We start from the raw sequence: 23,115 nt of genomic DNA on the forward strand, positions 1-23,115 counted from the left end.
CCTCTCCACTCACTTAACTATGATCTATAGTTACTCCTATCCCCTGCCTAAACATCTCAAAGTTGCTGTGGATTGATTGATTCATGAGTGTCTTTTTATGAATGGAATGGTGATATTTTCCCTGGAGGACCACAGAATGTGGTTCTCTCTGGCAGATGTTCTACTAAGAACGAAATGAAAATGTTAAGCTGTAAAGAAACCCAATGGAGATGAATCATTAAATAGCAGTGCTGGTAACAAGAGTTGTCAGCTAGCCCTTTCCTGACTTCAAAATATAACTGACTGTACAAAGCCTTTGATCAGTGGAGGACCTGTGCTAGAAAAATATGTAAAAGCCAAGAGTGGAGCAAGCATCTCAGCTGTCATCGTCATGGTAGTATCAAAGTAATAGAGAGCATCCCCTCATGGCATTAATTTGCTTGCTACTTGCTGCAGTGGCTACCACAGAGTAGCAGTTTCAGGCTAGTGTCCCTGTTTGTTTTCTCTACTTCACCTGCCCCCTGTAAGAATTAGAAAATATCACCTTTGCTTTCACAATGATGTGCAAAACAGAGCAAGCAACAGTAGCTTAGGAGCTTTGTGCATTCCCAAGCTGAGATGATCATTAAGGCAAACCCTTTTCTCTGTGATAGAGATGTAGCCGTGTTAGTCTGGGGTAGCTGAAGCAAAATGCAGGACAATGTAGCACTTTAAAGACTAACAAGATGGTTTATTAGATGATGAGCTTTTGTGGGCCAGATTTTGATCTGAGGAAGTGGGTCTGGCCCACGAAAGCTCATCATCTAATAAACCATCTTGTTAGTCTTTAAAGTGCTACATTGTCCTGCATTTTCCTTTTCTCTGTGGATGTGATGAGGGTGAGGTTGCATAACCAATAGAGATAAGCTTGGTCATAGAGAATTACTGTGCAGATAGAAACACTTAATGCTTATCATGTGGGGATGATAGTATACAAGCCAAAGAAAGCAATTCATGTTTTATGTACTTTTCAAGGCCATCCTATGGAATCTATCCTCTAACTCACAAGGGCTTTCATGACATGGTTTGCTTTCTTTGAGAATAATTGTAAATAATTACGTGTGAGAAATCTACGAATGTACCCAACATTTTCTTTACTCCTTCAATATGTATATCTGAAACTCACCTTAAGGAACCTCCCAAGTCTTATATGACTATTCTTTTTAATAAACAACAGTGGCTTCATGAATGTTCTTTTCTCTTATGGGGGCTTTTGATCCACTTGTGCTGTGTGACTATTCGAAAACACATTTCAAGTTCTGTGCAGTTCTATGGCTATGTCAAAAATTGGTATATGGTCTTGCGACAGGGCGCTTGCCCTGCACTGGCCCTTTAACGGCAAAACCCCAGCCCAGAGCAGGGGATAGGAGCAAAGCCCCAGCTGAGGCAGTTCTAGCTGATGAGGGCCCAGTGGGGAGCTATATAAGGGGGAACTGACAGTTGATCTGGGAGGAGAGCAGTGAGGGTCCGGCTGCTAGGGAAGTGCTGGGGTGGGAGAATGCTGGCCACGCAGGATCCCAGGCAGGGGCGAATATAGGGCAGGGTGAACGGGGCGGTCGCCCCGGGCCCCGCGCTTGAAAAAGCCCCACGCATGCGCCGTAGCAAAGGGGGGCCCCGCGAAATTATGCTGCCCGGGGCCCCGCAAAATGGTCATCTGCCCCTGATCCCAGGCTACAGTGCCTAAGGAGGAGACATGGGTGCTCTGGGAAAGGAAGGACCCTTCAGTGTGAGCAGAGTGAACAATGATGAGCCCTGGAAGCGGGGGCTCAGATGCTGGTGTGGGTGCTGCTGGAGGGCAGTGTCTGGAAGAGGATGCCGTGATATGAGGAGAAACATGGGGGCTACGTCTACACTGGCCCCTTTTTCGGAAGGGGCATGCTAATTTTCAAAGTGGAAATAGGGAAATCCGCGTGGGATTTAAATATCCCCCGCGGATTTAAATAAACATGTCCACCGCTTTTTTTCCGGCTTGGAAGTAGGAATAAGAGATCCTCCAGAATAGGGCTTTATTCCGGAGGATCAGGCAAGTCTAGATGCTTTTTTTCCAGCTTTTCCCCAAGCCAGAAAAAAAGAGGCGGACATGTTTATTTAAATCCGCGGGGGATATTTAAATCCCACGCGGATTTCCCTATTTCCACTTTCAAAATTAGCATGCTCCTTCCAAAAAAGGGGCCAGTGTAGACGTAGCCGGGGTGATACCACCTAGAGAAAGGCATCTAGCAAGGCAAGAAGAGCTAATACCCAAGACAGCTGGCTGGTAGCACTGTGGTGGTGAGTTGCTCCCCTCACAGGTCTGAAAAGCTCTGTATTACAGAGAGATTAAGCAATGCTGAATTAGGTCTCTGATATATGTCACTAGTTTATTAATTTTTGGTGTTCTAGTGTATCAATCCTAAAATCACCTTTTTTTGACTTCATAATTGTCTAAAATTGAAATGTGGAACTGGTATCTCTAACAATGTATTTTTAGGCACACATTTTTTCCTATAAAATAAGTCTAATTTATTATTTGTTATTTATAATCATATTAAAACTCTTGCCATCTCTGCATAGGGAAATGGAATACAATACTTGTTTTAGCAAGGTACACTTATGTCCTCAACGTAGACTCTGAGGCAAGTTGCTACCAGTTAGTCTAATTATTGGCCTAATACTATCAAAGAGGGTAATTTATGGAGGAATTCACATGATTGTAGGTGAAGTGTACTTGGATCAACTGAAGAGTAGAATGTTGCAATGATTGCAAACAATCTTGACTTCATAAGCAACCCTTCCCTCCTCCTTCATATTGCAGAGCAGCTAGGAATAATATAGAGTAGGTATATGTAGTGGAACAAATAATCTATCAGTATTTCATATAGCTGTCATTAGGAAGCCAGCTGAGGAAAGAGCAATAGAAGGTATTGTTCTAATAGCACTGCCCATATTTTTCTGTTAGGGTATGAATGACTCTATAAGCAAGTACTATACAGGCATCAACTCAATAAGCTATCAACATCTATCATTTCTATATGTACAAGCAAGGTGCCTTAGGGCATCCAGTCCTGTTAGCTGAATCGCACCGGAATCTGTAGAAAACACATAATTGAAAGATTGAGGCTATAGATCACAACTCAGGCAACAACTTAACACACCTTTCAGTGAAATAGTCATGACAGCATCATTCCATATGGTTACATGATCAAATCAGAGCTGTTCTGTGTCTCATGCATGACATTAGAGCCAGTCCTACCCATCAGCTGTCCATACTGAATGCCATGCATTTGGCTGTGAGGCAAGAATGGTTTGCAGTTGTAACTTCACAGCCTACTGAACTGCAGTCAAGTGACTTCTTTCTCATTGCTTCATTTGTTAGAGCTGAGCTGCAAAAGAGCATCAGGGAAAATGATGGCAGGGACCGACAGTAATGGAGGACCTCTGCTGGCCTCAGACTCCCTCACTCAGCTACTAGCCACAGTTATTCCTGTTTAGCTAGCCCTCAGACATCCATCCAGCTCCTACAACACTTCCCTAGTCACTCTCTCCATGACATTCATGGTTGCGTAGACCACTAGCATAATCCTCTCTTGTCTCTTTTCCAAGCTGTGATTCTCCTGAAGGAAATCTTTATAATGCTCAATTTTATTGAGCACTGCCAGATGTGAAACCACTCACTGTGGTCTTCTGCCAACTTCTAGCACAGGACGAGGGCCCTAACTTAGATTTCTTCTTGATAGATGTTGGCCCAAGATTAGGAATTCTTAAAATCATCGTCATGTGATGACACTTTTCCTCTAGAGATTATTTGATATTATATTTTTACTTATTTTGAATATAGGTTTACAGGGATGTCAGAAAAGCAAGCCCATTGTTTTTTGAAATAACAGGCTTGCTGTGAAGATGCAGGATAGCTATTTTGGAATATCCTGGTATCCCAAAATAGGCTATGCCTATACTACAATGCTTATAGACCTGTTTGAGTCTGCAAGGTCTACTGCCTAGATGCTAGGGGTTCTGCATGTTCCTATTTCCTCTTCCAGTTTTCTAACTTTAATCAAAATCAATAGGTGACACCTAGAAAATTCTCTGAAATTTTGAAATAGAAATAGATATGGTATTCAAAAGCTACCACATTACACCCAACCAGCCAGTGAAATTCACTAAGTTGAGGTCCTTGGTCCTAATAGTCTTGATTTTTCTCAGCCAACAATGGCCAAAAATAACAGACTGCTTATTTCAAAATTTATATTCCTGCTTTCCTGAGGGAATAATGCTAATTTCAAAATTATTTCAAAATAGTATTAGTTTGGATGTTTTGGTGCCATTATTTAAAAAAAAAAAAATACTCCTCAGAGTATTTTGAACTAATTACTCCCCAGAGCTTCCTGGGGCTCTAAGCTGAGGTAACACGTCCACATTAACAGAGCCTGCCTCAGACTAATTTTGAGGCTTTCCTATAGTGGGACACGCTATTTCAATTTTGTAAAATCAGGAGTTAAACTGAATTTAGTTATTGTGAAATCATTTGCTAGTATAGACATGGCATTAGAGACTAGCCAGAATATATAAAATTATGAGCGTTAGTGGACAAAATTGGAGTTCCAATTCATCTGATAAAGTGGGTTTTTCCCATGAAAACTCATGATTCTATATATTTTAGTTAGTGTCTAATGTGCCACAGGAACACTCATTGACTTTGAGAAAGGTTGTGATTGTCAGATAATGGGTGTAAATAGTAATAATACAAACATAATTTAGAAATTGCTATACTGGATCAGGCCATGTCCAGTTTAGTTTAGTGTCTTGTCTCTTGCAGTGGCTAGTACCAGACACTTCAGAGGAAGATGTCCTCACCCGGTAATTCTGTGAATGCCTGCCACTAAGGAAAATTTCTTACTAATTGCATAGAGCCTGGCTTTTATCATAGTGTCAAGGTTTATATTCCACATTTCCTAACTTTAAATGTTCTTCTCATCCATTAAATTACCAGTTGATTTTTTTTAATCCAGTTAAATGCTTGGCCTCAAAGTTTTCTAATGGAAGAGAATTGCACAGGCTAACTGTGCAATGTGAAAAAAGGACTCGTTAGGCATGACCTGAAGAGGTCCTCCATGTTCCTTTGTACTAATCAGGTCAGTGTCCTGAGTTGGTAGCCAGTGCATATTGCTATCTGAGTTCAGTTTTGATTTGGTTTATGATCAATAAGTGAATCTCCAATTTTTTTCTCCCAGGTGAAGATGGAGAGTGGCAGAATGAAAGAAGCAGAAAGCTTGGTCCTTTGGTGTTTCACTGTTTGAGAGAATAATAATCCCAACTATATATGCAATATGATGGGGGCTAATTTTAGCTACAACTACTCAAGAGTGATCTTGGAGTTATTGTAGATAGGTCTCTGAAAACATCCACTCAATGTACAGTGGCAGTCAAAAGAGCAAACAATGTTAGGAATCATTAACAAAGGTATAGAAAATAAGACAGAATATCTTATTGCTTCTATATAAAACCATGGTACACCCACATCTTGAATACTGCATACAGATGTGATTGCTTTACCTCACAAAAGATACATTGGCATTGGAAAAGATTCGGAAAAAGGCAACAAAATTATTAGGGGTTTGGAACAGGTTCCATATAAATAAAGATTTAAAAGAGTTGGACTTTTCAGCTTAGAAAAGAAGAGACTAAAAGGGGATATGATGGAGGTCTATACAATCATGACTGGTGTGGAAAAAGCGAATAAGGAAAGGTTATTTACTTTTTCCCATAACAAGAATTAGGAGTCACCAAATTAAATTAATAGGCAGCAGGTTTAAAACAAAAGGAAGTTTTTCTTCAGGCAATGCCAAGTCAACCTGTTGAACTCCTTGCCAGAGGATGTTGTGAAGACTAGGACTTTAATAGGATTCAAAAAAGAGGTAGATAAATTCTCATGGAGATTAGGTCCATCAATGACCTAACCTCCTACTCATTCTCATTAGCCAGAATGAGTAGGAATGCTGTCCCTAGCCTCTATTTGTCTGGAAATGGATGACAGGAGAGGGATCACATGATGATTACCTGTTATGTCCACTCCTTCTAGGGCATCTGGCCACTGCCAAGAGGCAAAATACTGGGTTAGATGGACCTTTGGTCTGACCCAATATGACCGTTCTTATGATCTTATGAGTGATTTCAGACAACACAGGACTACAAACCTGCCCAATACCATGAAAACCTCTCAACATGATCTCTGTGCTGCTGGGGCTCTGTGGTTTTGGAAAGGTGGACAGAGAGCCAAGCAAAGGGACTGCTGCTCTCTGTAGCAACATCCCCTTTCAAATCTTGATGTCGGTGTTACTTTATGCAGATTCCCACTGCTATGATTTGTGTCTGAGTGACACTTGATCAAGAACATGGAAATCAAATTAACAGTGCACAAGGTTTACAGGAGCTCTTCTGGTAGTGAGAGATGAGAGGAATGTAGCATATGGGTACTTGGGGTCAGTTCCAATATCCTTTGTAGTCAATAGTAGGCTTTCAGTGGCCTTTGAATCAGGCCTTTAGCATCTATAGTGGGTACTGACTCTTTGCAGCTGTCTAAATTCCATCCCTTTAAACAATGGATATAGAAATAATAGACTGAACAGTATAATCAGACCTTGTAAGTTGACATGGACCCGTATTGACAAGTAGATTCAAATCTGACTTCCCAAAAGTTCAGGTGTTCATAAATTCATAGCTCCAGTTTTTATGCTGTATATCAACTGTTACTCAAGGAGCATGAAGTGCTTTCTTTCTACACTGACTCTGGGCCTGTCTATGCATGGGACCAGCTATGCTGCTGTGACCCTGTATGTCAGAGGCCTGCAACAGTGCCAGACAGGGTTTTTCCTTAAGGGGCTAGGCCAAACGAGGCATTGTTCAGTTGACCTAGCCCCAGTTACCTCCCTTCCCCCCCCCCCAGTATGGCAGGCAGAATAGCTACTACGCTCACAAGACAAGCGTTTTCACCCTCCTGGACAACATCATGATGATCCCCTAGGCTGTGGGGTGGGGGGAACTGAACTTTTCTTTCTACACTGCATCCAGGCAAGTAGGGTGCCACATCTGGCCCCTGGGCCTGAGGTTTCCCACCCCTGGTCTAAGGTTTGGTCTATACTTAAGTTAGCTTGGGATAGAGACAGTGGACCAGGCATAAGAAAAACCACATATGCCCCTGACTAATGCTGCTATGCCAATCTAACCTCCAGTGGACAAATCCTTCTCTTGGCATAGCTACCATTGTTTAGGGAGGTAGTTTTCCCACTGACACAAACCACCTGTTGTAGGTATAGGCTGCATCTGCGCTATGAGAATATGTAGTCTCTGTGGTGTACATGCACCCTATATAAATGGAGTTTCTTCAGAAATTATATCTTTCATTATTTTAATAACAATGCATCACAGCAGATACATTGGAATGCTAGTGTATAGTCTCATTACACAACTAGCACCAAGAGCCATTCATGTATTTTATTTTGAATGTTTTTAGCTTGTCCCATGGAAAATAGAAGACAGGCCTTTGGCTCAGAAGGAGTTATTTTAAATACCTTATTAGCTGGAGTCACAAACATATGACAGAGTGATAACAGTATCGGGCATGTCTTACTCACACAAACTCATGATTTTATCAACTTATTGGAGGATATATTTTCTTTAATCACACATCACTTACAAACATGCTGAACAAATCAGATGTGGTTGGGAGTGTGCCCTCTTTAAATGTGCATGCAGACTTTGCTGTAGGTATTTCTACACACAGGAGGAGACTTGAGCTTGTCTCCTCTTGTAATTGAAACAAATTGTTTCAGCTACACCAGACTAACACGGCTACATTTCTATCGCTCCTCTTGTAATGTCTTTTTGCCAGTGTCTTTCATTCCTGAGGCTTAATGCACACGTTGTTGTGGACATGTAGCTTTTCTTCAGGGGGCAAAGGGCAGAGCCAAAAAGGAATACAAGGAATCTGTGTGAAGAAGCCTCCTTCCCTGAGTTCCCCAAGAGAGCATATGCAGGCTATACATGTGCAGAAAAAGAACGTGTGCTAGGGAACAGGCAACGACTCGTTTATCCAGCTCTCTTACAAACTTGCTAACTTTCCTGAGAAGCAGAGATTAATGGAGCAGCATGGTTTAGGAGCTAGACCTGGGCATAAGATCAGAGGTGCCAGAGGCTATGTCTCGCTCCGCCAACTGATAGGTGTGGGTCATATGTCTTGCTCCTTTCCTGCTTCAGGCAGGGCTGGGGGAGGCAATGGGCCTGATTCTGCAATCCGCACCAGGGCGCGTAAAGCTGATCGGAGGATCGGGCCCTCCTTGTGTGGCTTGAGGGGCGGGGAGCTGCAGCGAAGCGCGGTATCCGCGGGCCGCCGGGGCTGTTTTCGCGGGGGGCTGGGGCACTGCTCCGGCCTCCCTTTACCTGTCACCAGGCGCTTTTCCGCGGGTCCCCTTGAACAACCTCCCGCTGCCCTGACTCCTGGCCAGCGGCCGCGGGGAGCAGCCCCGGCTCGGCGCCTCCAGGAGGCCCGCCGTGTTCCCTTGGCGGCCAGCTGCTGCCCCGTGGGGCGGGAGACCCGGGCCACTGCCCGGAGCCCCGCTCGCCTGCGGCGTCCTGCCGGGGGCGGAGGGGAGCGGGAGGTGGAGACGGGGGAGGGGTGAGCGTGGAGGGGCCGGTCCCGGGAAGTGCTACGTGTCTCCCCAGCCTTTATATCGCCGTGCCCGGCGCCAGCCTCGGAGCGCAGCCTGCTCGGCCCCGGCGCGACGACATGTCCCACAGCAAGCAGCAGAAGACGGTAGGACGCTCGCTCAGCGCCCGCCCCAGCCTCTCCCGCTCGCGGGGCCCGAGAGCGCCGGGCGCCCCCCAGGGACGCGGCGCCTTGGCTGCCGCCCGCTCGCAGCCTCCCCCTGTCGGCGCCGCGCTGCCTCTCGCACTCCCTGCGGGCTGCCAGTTCCTGGGACCCGGGGCTGGCTGCGGGGACCTGCCCGTCGTCCGCAGGGAGATGCCGCCACCTGGGCAGTGGCTGCTCGGGCTGGGACGTGGCAGCGGGGCGCGTGCGGGTTGCGCACTCCCTGCGCTTGCGGAGACCCAGCCTGCGCTCTGCGCCCCAGAGCCAGCCAGGGGGCACCGTCCGCCCGCTCCCTGGCGGCCAGCGGGAGCGGCCGGGAGGAGCTGGGGCGGGGGATCCCTGGCTGCCTGGGTAACGCGGCGTCCCCGGTCTGGCTCTCGCCTATGTGCTGCCTGCAGCTGTTTGATCCTCGAGCCCAGAGCGCGGGACTGTCCTGGAAGTGCCCAAGGTGCGCGGCGCCTCCTCTGAGCCAGGACACCTGCTCTGACAGGCCACCGCTCCTCAGGCCGTTACAGTCGGTAGAGGCGGAGAGCATGATTCGTGGCTTTCTTTTCCGTGTCTCCTCGCGTGTTTTCTTTTACATTTGAACCATGCCTGTACGACACGGGTAGCAAACTTTCTACTTTTAATTTTAGCTTTTGACCCTCATTTCTTTTTCTCTAAAGAGATAGCTGGAGGGAAAACAATAACCAAGCATACGTCTCATGTGTGCCTTGGATATTACCCGTGTAATTTAAACATACAGCTTCTCTTCATAGGAGGGAATCTTCTAAGATCCATTCATGAAGATATTAAAGCGACAGGGGAATCTGTTCCTGCTGTTTTCTAGCTCTTGTACCAATTTGGTTTGCAATTAATAGGAAGAAAATCCCTGGCTATGTCTAGACTGCAGGCTTCTTTCGAAAGAGGCTCTTTCGAAAGCATCTTTCGAAAGAGCCTCTTTCGAAAGATCGCGTCTAGACAGCAGGTGGATCTTTCGATAGAGGAAATCCGCTTTTTCGAAAGAGAGCACCCAGCGAGTCTGGATGCTCTCTTTCGAAGACGGCCTCTTTACATTGAAGAACGCCTTCCTTCGAAAGAGGAACTTTCGAAGGAAGGCGTTCTTCATCGTGAAACGAGGTTTACCGCCATCGAAAGAAAAGCCGCGTTCTTTCGAAATAATTTCGAAAGAACACGGCTTGAGTCTGGACGCAGGGGAAGTTTTTTCGGGAAAAGGCTACTTTTCCCAAAAAAACCCCTGAGTCTGGACACGGCCCCTGTGGGGAGTTCCCGTTTATTTGCCACTAGGAAATGTAGCAATTGTTTGAGCATGATGATTAGCACAGGTTCCTCTATATTTTTAAAACTGTATCATTTTAATTGTGAGTGACTCCATAAAATATATCTTCACCTTCCTTTACTATTTTCCATTTATGTGGTTTTGGGTAAATTCCAGCTAGTTCATACTACACATTTCTCATTTAATCAAAACCCTGAAATTCCCTAGCCCATCTCAAAGTACACCTATCTTTTATAATGCATTCACTAATTAATTCTCAGACCTTATATTCTGCAGAAAGAGTAGAGCAATCCATATGTCCCATATCTTGGTTGTTATTCCTCAAGCTAGAGAAGAGTAGTTTGGGTATGGCACACTTTTACTCTTGAAGAGTTGAGGTGCTTTAAAAATGCTTTGTGATAAGTCACTAAAGTTATCACTTTCAGTTCTTCTTAGCTTGACAAATAGTAGCTGTATCATAGGACTCTGAAGCTTTAACTGTGTATGGAAAAACTGGAGGGATAATAATAAAAATACTTTTAATCTTCAGAATGCCCTATAAAATAAACCAATCTTCACAATACTTGTGTACATAATCAAGTATTATCCACATTTATCAGACTAGGGGAAATGGAATCAAAGTTAAATGACTTGTCTGACATTACACAGAGAGTCAATAGCAGAGATGGGATTAGAACCCAGAAATCTGGAACTATATCAATCTGCTATCATACTGCCTTGTTGCAAGTCTTGGAGGCGTCTACAAGCTCAGCAACACAAAACATCTCTATTTCAATATTCTTTCAGAATTGTAGCAGGGAAAAACTAATGTAAACTATGCTACAGTACAGGACACTGAGCATTCTGTGACATGATTGTCCAACTGCAGTTCTGCCATGATGTTAGTTACCCTGATTACAACAGGGCCAAGAGGGTAAAAATGTGAAAGACATGATCTTTCTTAACATGGATAATTGAAAAAAGTTTCTGTATTTTGTTTACTTCCATTGTAACATCAATGATGACTTACTAAAACAGGGGGAGGTAGTCTTGACTGCTCTAGAGATTGGAGTCTATAACCCTACACTCTGTTATAGGAGCCAACAATCTAGCCCTGTGCATGCAGTAAAATAATTTGTGTGCTAGCAACTGGACGCCTAACAGTGAGGAGAAGTGAAAGTGATTATCAAGGACAGAAGTTTAAAAAATAGAAAGGAAAAAATAAAAAGTGTTCCTTGCTTTTAATTTCTACATTTTAAAATGGTTATGAACCTGATTCAGTCTGTTGGGCAGTCACTAAATCTGGCTACGTCTAGACTGCAGGCTTCTTTCAGAAGAAGCTTTTCCAGAAGAGATCTTCTGAAAAAACTTCTTCTGAAAGAGAGTGTCCATACTGCCAAAGCGAAAGATAGCGTCCACGCTGATGGAACGCTATCTTGCATTTAAGCTGTAATGACAGAGTGGCCACCAGGGCACCTGTGCTTTTTCCTGTTTCTTCTTTCAAAGGAACTCCCTCTTCCTAGTCCACGCATGCCTTTTTCAGAAAGAGCTCTTTTGGAAAAAGGCTTCTTCCTTGAAGAAAGAGGTTTACCAATGTCAGAAAAACCCCTCTGTTCTTTTGATTTTTTTTCACAAGAACGTGATTGCGGTGTGGACGTAAGTGACGTTTTTTTCAGAAAAACGGCTGTTTTTCCGAAAAAACTCTGCAGCATAAACATACCCTCAGTTGAGAGTTGTAGTCTCTTGGCGAGTCATGGTAGTAGAAGGAAGGGGGAGAGACTTAATTGGAAAGAACCTAAAAGCAAGGCAATTCTGAATATTTTATATTTTGAAATAATTATCTATCTATCTATCTATCTATCTATCTATCTATCTATCTATCTATCTATCTATCTATCTATCTATCTATCTATCTATGGAAACAAGTTTTAGTAGTGCATAACAACCTATAAATCTAATCAGTTATTCTGAACACACATTGAGAATGCAACAGTGGTAGAACAGAAGACGTTTTGAATGAGGCTACGTCTACACTACGAGTTTTCTCAGCAAAAAATATGTTGAGGGACTCATTTGCATGAGTCACAGTCTCATTTGCATATTTTCTGCCAATCCATTTTTGCGCTGGGGTTTTTGCACAAAAACAAGCAGTATGGACGTTTTCCTTTTTTGCAGTGACCCCTTTTTTCCACAAGATCCTTGTGCCCCAAAAAAGGAGATAAAACCCCTTTTCCCATGAGATTGGTGTATCTCCTTTTTTGGGGCACAAGGATCTTGCGGAAAAAAGGGGTCACTGCAAAAAAAGAAAACGTCCATACTGCTTGTTTTTGCGCAAAAACCCCAGTGCAAAAACGGCTCAGCAGAAAATATGCAAATGAGATCACGACTCATGCAAATGAGTCTCTGATTAGCATATTTTTTGCTGAGAAAACTTGTAGTGTAGACTTAGCCTGATCGATTAAATAACCATATGACATTCACATACAAAAAGTAGATATAAACTGTCAAATAAGTGCTCTATCAGTAGTCCCAAACTAGTTGAAAAGGAATGATGTTAGCATTATTTTTGACCCTACTGTGTTAACCAGTACTCACTAAATTTAGACAGAGAATGCAGACTATACTGAAAATGGGGGACTTTAGCCTGGGAAACAGCGACTCTGAAAAAGCTTTCAGGGGTTATGGTGGATAATCAACTGAACATGAATTCCCAATATGACACTGGGGTCAAAAGAGCTAATGCAATCATGGGATGCATAGAATCATAGAATAATAGGATTGGAAGGGACCTCAAGAGGTCATCGAGTCCAGCCCCCCGCCCTCAAGGCAGGACCAAGCTCCGTCTACACCATCCCTGACAGATGTCTATCTAACCTGTTCTTAAATATCTCCAGAGAGGGAGATTCCACCACCTCCCTTGGCAATTTATTCCAATATTTGACCACCCTGACAGTTAGGAATTTTTTCCTAATGTCCAATCTAAACCTCCCCTGCTGCACTTTAAGCCCATTACTCCTTGTCCTGTCCTCAGAAACCAAGAGGAACAAATTTTCTCCTTCCTCCTTGTGACACCCTTTTAGATATTTGAAAACTGCTATCATGTCCCCCCTTAATCTTCTTTTTTCCAAACTAAACAAGCCCAGTTCATGAAGCCTGGCTTCATAGGTCATGTTCTCTAAACCTTTAATCATTCTTGTCGTTCTTCTCTGTACCCTTTCCAATTTCTCCACATCTTTCTTGAAATGTGGCGCCCAGAACTGGACACAGTACTCCAGCTGAGGCCTAACTAGTGCAGAGTAGAGCGGCAGAATGACTTCACGAGTTTTGCTTACAACACACCTGTTGATACAACCTAGAATCATATTTGCTTTTTTTGCAACAGCATCACACTGTTGACTCATATTCAACTTGTGGTCCACTATGACCCCTAGATCCCTTTCCGCCATGCTCCTTCCTAGACAGTCGCTTCCCATCTTGTATGTATGGAACTGATTGTTCCTTCCTAAGTGGAACACTTTGCATTTCTCTTTATTAAACCTCATCCTGTTTACCTCTGACCATTTCTCTAACTTGCTAAGGTCATTTTGAATTATGTCCCTATCCTCCAAAGAAGTTGCAACCCCACCCAGTTTGGTATCATCTGCAAACTTAATAAGCGTACTCTCTATCCCAATATCTACATCATTGATGAAGATATTGAACAGTACGGGTCCCAAAACAGACCCTTGAGGAACTCCACTTGTTATCCCTTTCCAGCAGGATTTAGAACCGTTAACAACAACTCTCTGACTATGGTTATGCAGCCAATTATGCACCCACCTTATCGTGGCCCTATCTAAGTTATATTTGCCTAGTTTATCAATAAGAATATCATGTGAGACCGTATCAAATGCCTTACTAAAGTCTAGGTATATGACATCCACCGCTTCTCCCTTATCCACAAGGCTCGTTATCCTATCAAAGAAAGCTATCAGATTAGTTTGGCATGACTTGTTCTTCACAAACCCATGCTGGCTATTCCCTATCACTTTATTACCTTCCAAGTGTTTGCATATGATTTCCTTAATTACCTGCTCCATTATCTTCCCTGGGACAGACGTTAAACTGACCGGTCTGTAGTTTCCTGGGTTGTTCTTATTCCCCTTTTTATAGATGGGCACAATATTTGCCCTTTTCCAGTCTTCTGGAATCTCCCCTGTCTGCCATGATTTTTCAAAGATCATAGCTAAAGGCTCAGATACCTCCTCTATCCTCCTTGAGTATCCTGGGATGCATTTCATCAGGACCTGGTGACTTGCTGACATCTAACTTTCCTAAGTGATTTTTAACTTGTTCTTTGTGTATCCTATCTTCTAAACTTACCCTCTCTCTGCTTGTATTCACTACGTTAGGCACACCTCCAGGCTTCTCGGTGAAGACCGAAACAAAGAAGTCATTGAGCATCTCTGCCATTTCCAAGTTTCCTGTTACTGCTGCTCCCTCCTCACTAAGCAGTGGGCCTACCCTGTCCTTGGTCTTCCTCTTGCTTTTAATGTATTTATAAAAGGTCTTCTTGTTTCCCTTTATGCCTGTAGCTAGTTTGATCTCATTTTGTGCCTTTGCCTTTCTAATCTTGCCCCTGCATTCCCGTGTTGCTTGCCTATATTCATCCTTAGTTATTTGTCCTACTTTCCATTTTTTATGTGACTCCTTTTTTATTTTGAGATCATGTAAGATCTCCTTGTTAAGCCAAGCTGGTCTTTTGCCATATTTTCTATCTTTCCTACACAGCGGAATTGTTTGCTTTTGGGCCCTTAACAACGTCCCTTTGAAATACTTCCAACTCTCCTCAGTTGTTTTTCCCTTCAGTCTTGCTTCCCATGGGACCTTACCTACAAGTTCTCTGAGCTTATCAAAATCTGCCTTCCTGAAATCCATTACCTCAATTGTGCTGGTCTCCCTTTTACCTTTCCTTAAGATCATGAACTCTATTATTTCATGATCACTGTCCCCTATACTGTCTTCCACTTTCAAGTTCTCAACTAGTTCCTCCCATAAACTGGAAAATCTCAAGCAGGAGTAAAGAAGTTATTTTACCTCTGTATTTGGTACTCGTGTGATAGCTGCCAGAATATTGTGGCCAGTTCTTGTGTCCACAATTCAGGAAGGATGTTGATGAGGTGGAGTGAATTCAGAGAAGAGCTATGAGAATGATTAAAGGGTTTAAAAATATGCCTTATAGTGACAGACTTCTGGAACTCAGTCCATTGAAAGGAGGTTAAGGATTGACTTGATCATCAATCTATAAGTATCTTCAAGGGAACAAATATTCCAGTCCAAGATGTAACACAGTCGAGTGGTTGGAACTGAAGATGGGAAATAAGGTATACATTTTTTATACAAAGGATAATTTAGTAGTGGGACCATTTACAAAGGATTGTGGTAGCTTTTCCATCAGTGACAATTTTTAAATCAAGTTTGGATACTTTTGTAAAAGATCGGCTCTACAAGGAACTTATGTGTCCTGGGTGTTCAGAATGGTCCCTTCTGGCCTTGGAATCTATGAATCACTGACAACTGGGCCCTCAAATGTGTGTTCCAGGAGCAGGGACCTTGCCATTCATTCTTCTGTAGAATGTCAAGAGCATAACTGGCAAAATGTAAATAAATAAACTGATGTATATTGACTATAAGAAATGTGCTGCTAATCTCAGTTTACAGTGGATAACTGTCCAGGTTACAAGACCCACCACCATAACTAGCACTGATTGACTGATTGTGGGCAACCTATGAGGAGAAACCAAGAATTGAATTAGCAAGGAGACTGAACTGTCTCACGCTTGAGCTAGCCTTTTCAGAATAGGATTGAGCTATATTAACAAAGTAAGTTAGTGAAGCATTCACTGAGATGGTACCTTTCAAGTATGTTAATAAATATATATATTTTTAAAAAATCTGTACTAAATAAATAATGGATGAAAATCACAGTAAAAATTTGAAGAGCCAATATTCATGCATATATGAAAATCACCTTTCAATTGCCAACTGTTTTCCATTGGTTACAAACCAAATTTCAATATTTCCCCTGGGTTTTAAACTACAGGTTGAATCTCTCTAGTCCAGCATGCTCGGGGCCTGACTGGTGCTGAGCCTGAGAATTTACAGAACCACAGGAGGTGAACTTTGTCTAACAGCTTTACCATCACTTCCACTGCTTACTGGGCTATTAAAAGACCCTTAGGAATAAATTAGAGCTAAATAACAGCACAGAAAATGGAGAGCCAGGAGTGGTGGCTGTAAACAAACTTTATTGGACTGTGGGACCTTTGCCACCACTGTGAAAAGTGGACCTCGGGCTAACTAAAATTATGCTGAACCATGGATGTTGCCAGAACAAAGAGTGCCAGACTTGTGAGAGTCAACCTGTAAACTACAATTAATTACACAGAATGATATCTGTGTATTCTCAATATTCTCAATATTCATCATTTTATAAATGGATTCACCACATTTTAAATGTGATGCAAATGCATTCAGACATGGATTAAATCAAACCCATGCACATCAAGTTTAACTACATAGAAATATTAGCATTCTCTGCATATTGTAATAAGAGTGGTGCTTCTTTGTTTTAAAACTCTTTCACATGAGCTAATCCATTGCTTTGCTGTTTGCAAACACACTGTCACAAGGGAACTCCTTTGAGTGGAAATAAATCTTTGGAGAGGGATCCACATGGGAACAGTGTAATTCTAGAGGCTATAAAATCTGGTTAGTTCATACAAATGTGTATACAATTGTTTGTTTCAGTGTTGAGACTGGCATTAAAGAAGCCTAAAGTAATAAGGCTAGCAGGATTTGACTAATTTAGCCAGCAGAGCAACTAACTTGTCAAAAATATCCCCATATGATATACCTGGGTGGTATTTATACAAATTCTCAGTTAAATTGTTCAGAAGTTTAAAATAAGAAATCAGGACAAACTTCTGGGAAAACAGACCCCCATTCCCTGTACTCCTCAGTAGATTATTGTAGTATGTTTGTTGCAAGTGAAACATACTAGAATTTTATTCTTGGAACTTTTTGTCTTTCTAGTTATTTGTATCACAGGGAGGGGCAATTTTAAATTTCCCAAACTGTCCTGGCACTGTGCGTCTACCTTAAGGAGTAAGATGATAGTTGGTCTTTGTATTAAAACTACCAAAGTGAATGGCATTCAGTGACCATTTTAGGTGGTGGGTTTTATATGGATATGTGTTTATAAGTGTAATATAGTGTAGACATAGCCCAGTAGACTACATACTTTGGGCTTTGTGAAGACATACTCATGTGGTAGAATAGACATTACCATGAATATTAACAGTTTGAGAGTATCAGAAAAAGATCATGTATATGTGATATTTAGTAGTTAAGAATTTTAAATCTTTTGAAAGGCAGTGAGTATAACTACATTTTGACAGTGAAAAAATTATTTGGTTATGTGGCCCTGTTTATGATAAATGGTTGGAGAGTTATATAATCCAAATATTTAAGAAGCCTAAGATGTTGCTTTTGTGTTATTGAAATTATAGCATTTTCACTTTATCCCCATTTAGCTGTGTAGGCAACAATAAAGAAATTAGAGGAACATCTATTTGACTTCTAATCTGTTAGCAAGGTACACAATATGGCCTTCTTATCTATTTTAATTCAGGTGAAGAACAAAATATTTTACATACAGCAATCTGAGTTTTGCTAGTTAGCATAAAAATTATTTTATCTAATTCAGTATATGGTACTTGAGGAGGTCTGGAATTCTAATGGTAATTATGCCCAGAAATGTCTCAGTCAACACATGATATGTTGCACTGAATTTGAAAAGACATCATTGATTTCCAGAGTTCTTTTCTAAAAGCAATACATATTAACTTTCAGGTGCGAAACTAGTTTGTAGAACAGTGGTGTGTAGTAATAAGCTAACATTTAACTGTACTTACACAGAGCTTCTTGTCCTTATGAGTGAACTCATACTCTTGAGAATAAATATACTTTAAAATAATTGCAGTGAGTAATGTGTAACTGTAGACCTAGCCTTGTTTATTATGTGACTTTTTGCACAGTGAAGCATTCATGACTAAATAGACCTCACAACATCCACAAGCTTCAGACTTGTTCTCTGTACACCTGAGGTGTCATTGGAATTTCCTTAATTTAGTACAAAAGTTATCTTTCATAATCAAGTGGTCTTTTCATAACATACATAAGAATACATATACAGGCAGTCCCCGGGTTACGTACAAGATAGGGACTGTAGGTTTGTTCTTAAGTTGAATTTGTACGTAAGTCGGAACTGGTACATACTGTACCCCAGGTGTCCCAGATTCAGCCGCTGCTGAAACTGACCAGCGGCTGACTACAGGAAGCCCGAGGCAGAGCTGCTTTGCCCCGGGCTTCCTGGAATCAGCCGCTGAAAAGTTTCAGCAGCCGCTGACTTGGGGACACCTGGGGTAGAGCAGCTGGGGTGCTGCCAGGTTGGTCCCCGCAGCGCCGAGGTGCTGCGCTGCGGGGACCAACCTGGCAGCGCCGCAGCTGCTCTGTCCCAGGCGTCCAAATTCAGCCGCTGTTGAAACTGACCAGCAGCGGCTGAATCGGACACGCATGGGGCAGAGCAGCTGGAGTGCTGCTGGGTTGGTCTGATAGCGCCGACCCTTGGCGTGGCGGGACCAACCCGGCAGCAACCCAGCTGCTCTACCCCAGGCGTCGGCGAGAAAAGCCTGGTCTGCTGGGGGGAGGGGCGCACTAGCTGCGCCCCCCCCAACAGACCAGGGAGACGCGGAGCGGCTTTTCTCGTTGTGGAGGATGCGGGCGGCGGGACCGTGGCGCGTCTCGGCGGACCCGCCACTCGCGTACTCCGCGGCGAGAAAAGCCGCTCCTCCTCTCCCTGGTCTGCTGGGGGGGGGGCACTAGCTCCGCGTCTCCCTGGTCTGCTGGGGGGAATCGTCCCCCGCGCCGCCAGAGGCAGCGACAGTGGGGGAGGCACCCTGCACTAGCTGCGCCCCCCCTGTTCGTAACTAGAGGTCCGACTTACATCGGATTGACGTAACCCAGGGACTTACTGTAGTGTGATTGAGAGAGAGCTTTGGGCGCTACTGGACCAACCGGGCAGCACCCCAGCTGTTCTGCCCCAGGCGTCCTGATTCAGCCACTGCTGGTCAGATTCAGCAGCGGCTGAATCAGGACGCCTGGGGCAGAGCAGCTTGGGTGCTGCTGGGTTGGTCCAGTAGCGCCGAGGAGCGGCGGCGCTACTGGACCAACCCAGCAGCACCCTAGCTGCTCTGCCCCAGGCGTCCCCAAGTCAGCCGCTGCTGAAACTGACCAGTGGCTGACTACAGGAAGCCCCTGCCCCCGGTTTCCTGGAATCAGCCGCTGATCAGTTTCAGCAGCAGCTGACTTGGGGATGCCTGGGGTTCTTAAGTTGAATCTGTATGTAAGTCAGAACTGGCGTCCAGATTCAGCCGCTGTTGAAACTGATCAGCTGAATCTGGACGCCAGTTCCGACTTACATACAGATTCAACTTAAGAACAAACCTACAGTCCCTATCTTGTACGTAACCCAGGGGACTGCCTGTATGTTGATGTATTGCAGTCCTGTTAGTTGAATTGCTCAAACATTTTTCTGATGTTTTATCATACTTCTAAAATAGTCATAGTTTACAAGTATGATTACTTCACAATTGTGAAACAGCATGGTCCTCTTATTGCCTCATAATGGTGAAATATGACTGTTTTGCTATTTGGAGTTGGACTTTTGGTCTTTCAAATAAAGAAATGAATACATATTTACATCTGCATAATTCCACAGACAATAATAGTGAGACAGCTTCCTCCCCACCCCCCTTCATATTTCAAATGTATTGAAATATGGGTGTTGGAACATAGTAGGCATTTTTTCAGGAAGGATCCTTATAGGGAAGTTTTGTATTATTTAATTATTTCTTTTCAAGACCAGTTAGTTTGTCAAGAGTAACTCTTGTTAAGATGCACTTCAAGTTGAAATTACACATATCTGTCAATTAGGTAGCTGTTCATTTCAATTTTTTTCCATCTGCCCTACTGAAAATACTTTCTATTAAAATCTTACTTTTAGGCTTTGTCTACACTACAAGCTTTGCCAGAAGAGGCAATGCAAATGAAGTGAGGATTAGCATTTTCTCGCACTTCATTTGAATATTCTCTTCTGATCTATTTTTGCCAAGGGGTTTTTGCGCAAAAACCCCTTGCACAAAAACAGATCAGAAGAGAATATGCAAATGAAGCATGAGAAAATGCTAATCCATGCTTCATTTGCATTGCCTCTCCCGGCAAAGCTTGTAGTGTAGCTGTAGCCTTAGTGTTTTACCCCTCTCTCATTTTGTAGCTTATTAATCCTGTATGTTTTAAAGGGCTACAAGCATGGCATAGCTTGTTGATTGATGATCTTACACAGCCTGGGCAAAACACCTTCTGTAGGCTGAATCTGGCCTGCTAAGCCACCAGATCCAGCCTGCAGATGCAGTAGAGAGTCTCAGGCAGACTCCCCTGCTTGCCCCACCTCCACATGCTGCTCAGAAAAGCAGCTACCAGGCCATTTGTGTTTCACAAACTGAGCAGGGGGGGAAAGGGAAGCGGTGCTTCATGGCTGCTCCCTCCCCCAGCACAATCGCACTGGCCTGTTTCTGACCAATGGGAGCTGCATGTTTCAAGAATAGATAGTATGCAAAGTACCCCTCCCACCTCCTTTCAGGCTCTGCAACCTGTGCGGGGACAGAGCAGGCTCCTGCCTGAGGAACATGCTTGGCTGCTGGGTGGGAGTCTCACTGGTATGTCTCCTGGCCAAAGCCTGCCTCTGGCACTCCACTCTCTCTCTTACCCCCAGTCCTCTGCCCCCCACTCTTGCTCTCCCCACTCCACAAAACCCAAATTATCTGCTCCCCTTCTTAAGCCATACCCCCTCCCAGACCCTGCACTTCAATTCTCTGTCCTAGGTCACAATCCCCTCCTTCCTTAGGTCACAACTCAAACCCCTGCACCCCCTCTTATATCCCAGTCCCTCGCCCTAGGTCACAAACCCTTCCTTCCTTAGATCATAATCCAAACTCCTGCACACCAATCCTGTGCTCTAAGTCACAACTGCCTCCTTTACCCAAACTCCCTCCCAGACTTCACAGGCCCTCCTGCACCCCAATCCCTTACCTCAAGCTCCCTTCTGCACCCATCCTTCATCCCAGACCCCGCACCTCCTCCATTAATATCACTCCACTTTCCAAAATCTTGGAGTGCCCCTCCCCCCCTAAAAGTTATTGCCCATCTCTGTTCTTACATGTCAAATTATTAGAGGATAGGTTCTTGCCATCTGAAAAGAAGTGTGCATGCACATAAACATGCATTTTTACATGATCTGGTAAATGTTATTTTCTGTTTCCCTAGAGTTAAAATAAGAGTGTTTTCATGTTGACTCCAGTTTCTTAAACATTCTGTCTTTCGGTGGACAGTTATGAAACTTAGTTTTATAGACATTAGTGAAAGATGTATCACAACAGAGGCTGATAATAAATAAAAAATATTTTTTTGGTGGAGCTCTATTAGATTGGATGCTTCAGGAGACTGGTAATGAAACAGCTAGTCCCTTATTTCTGGGTCACCAATTCAGACAAACCTAAGTGTTTAGTTACTAGAAGTTATTGTGTAGTGGCTGTTTGGTAACCTGAGTTGGGTGACCTGCCTTCGTTTCCCAGTAGACTGATCTTCACATAACTAATGCACACTAGGTGATAACAAGTGCCCTTTGTAGCATTGTTGGCAGAGAAGGCTAGGACTGAACAGGCATGCAGTCTAAACTACCCTTTCAACTGCAGGGGAGGACTCAGGTCAGAGCTGAAGTATATTGAGATGGAGAAGCATTTTCTGATTCCTGTGCTGCATTGGATGTGTGAGGGCATCAGGCCCATCTTACACTGGATGTGATTTGCTGACATAGCTATTCCTGCAAACTCACTTGCGGGAGACACACCTTATACTAACAAGGGTGTTATATAAATTCCCCAAACAAAATAAGCTATGCCAGTAAAGCTGTCAGGTTTCTGGTTTTTTACTAGAACACTAGGTCAGAAAGGGAGCCTGGTGGCTCTGGTCAACACTGCCAATCAGGCTGTTAAAAGTTTGCTTGGCACAAGGGTGACAGGCTCACTACGTGGCTCCATGTAGCTCCCAGAAGCAGTGACAAACCCCTCATTTTTAGCCCATTCTCAATGTCTGCACCCCTAGCTGAAGCTCACCCCTCCTGCACTTCAGCCACCTGTCCCAGCCCAGATCCCCCTCCTGTACCCTGAACCCCTCATTTCTGGCCCCACCCCAAAGCTGGCACCTCCAAGCCAGAGTCAATACTCCATTCCACACCCTATCTCCCTGCCTCAGGCCAGAGCCACCTCCCACATTCTGAATCCCATGGTCCCAGCCCGCAGCCTCCTCCTAAAATACAAACCCCATACCTCCAGCCCAGAGCCTGTACTCAGTACCACATCCCAACCCCCTACCCCAGCCTGGAGCCCCACCCTTACTCTGAACCCTTTGGCCCCACTCTTCTGACAGAGCCCAGAGCTCCCTCCTGCACCACAAATCTCTCATCCCTAGCATAACCCTACAGCCAAAACCCTCACCCTTACCCCTCCTGCACCCCAATCCTCTGCCCTAGCCTGGTGAAAAGGAGTGTGTGATTGAGGATGGGGCACAGTGAGTGACAGAGGTTGAGGGATGGTATGAGTGAGGATGGAGCCTCGGAGAAAAGGTGAAGCCTAGGGGATGGTTCAGGGAAGGGTGCAAGGCAAGAGTAATCAGTTTTGTAAAATTAGAAAGTTGGCAAACCCTAACTTTCTACCAGAGTAATTGCATCTGTACTAGTACTTTGGCCAACATTGAAATCTCATAAAAATCACATTCTTAAGTCACATTACTATACCTGCAAAAGTTTTTAGTTTCCCCTTAGTTTTTCCACTGTCAGTCC

The 23,115-nt window shown here is 43.8% G+C and overlaps 1 protein-coding gene across 3 annotated transcripts in view; it reads left to right on the forward strand.

Annotated features, from left to right (window-relative positions):
* Positions 1-8,648: 8,648 nt before the first annotated feature.
* The window catches only part of PAPSS2 (3'-phosphoadenosine 5'-phosphosulfate synthase 2), a 76,652-nt gene continuing 62,185 nt past the window's right edge, over positions 8,649-23,115 (forward strand). For all 3 annotated transcript variants that reach the window (XR_016350172.1, XM_075935081.2, XM_089780155.1), the window contains exon 1: positions 8,649-8,806. Coding sequence is in view for 2 of the 3 variants with exons in the window: in XM_075935081.2 (XP_075791196.2) it covers positions 8,780-8,806 (27 nt within the window). In the remaining variant the exon portion in view is untranslated. The remainder of the gene's footprint in view (positions 8,807-23,115) is intronic.

Source organism: Pelodiscus sinensis, chromosome 8 (assembly GCF_052426305.1).
Source record: "Pelodiscus sinensis isolate ZL-2025 chromosome 8, ASM5242630v1, whole genome shotgun sequence".
NCBI lineage: Eukaryota > Metazoa > Chordata > Testudines > Trionychidae > Pelodiscus > Pelodiscus sinensis.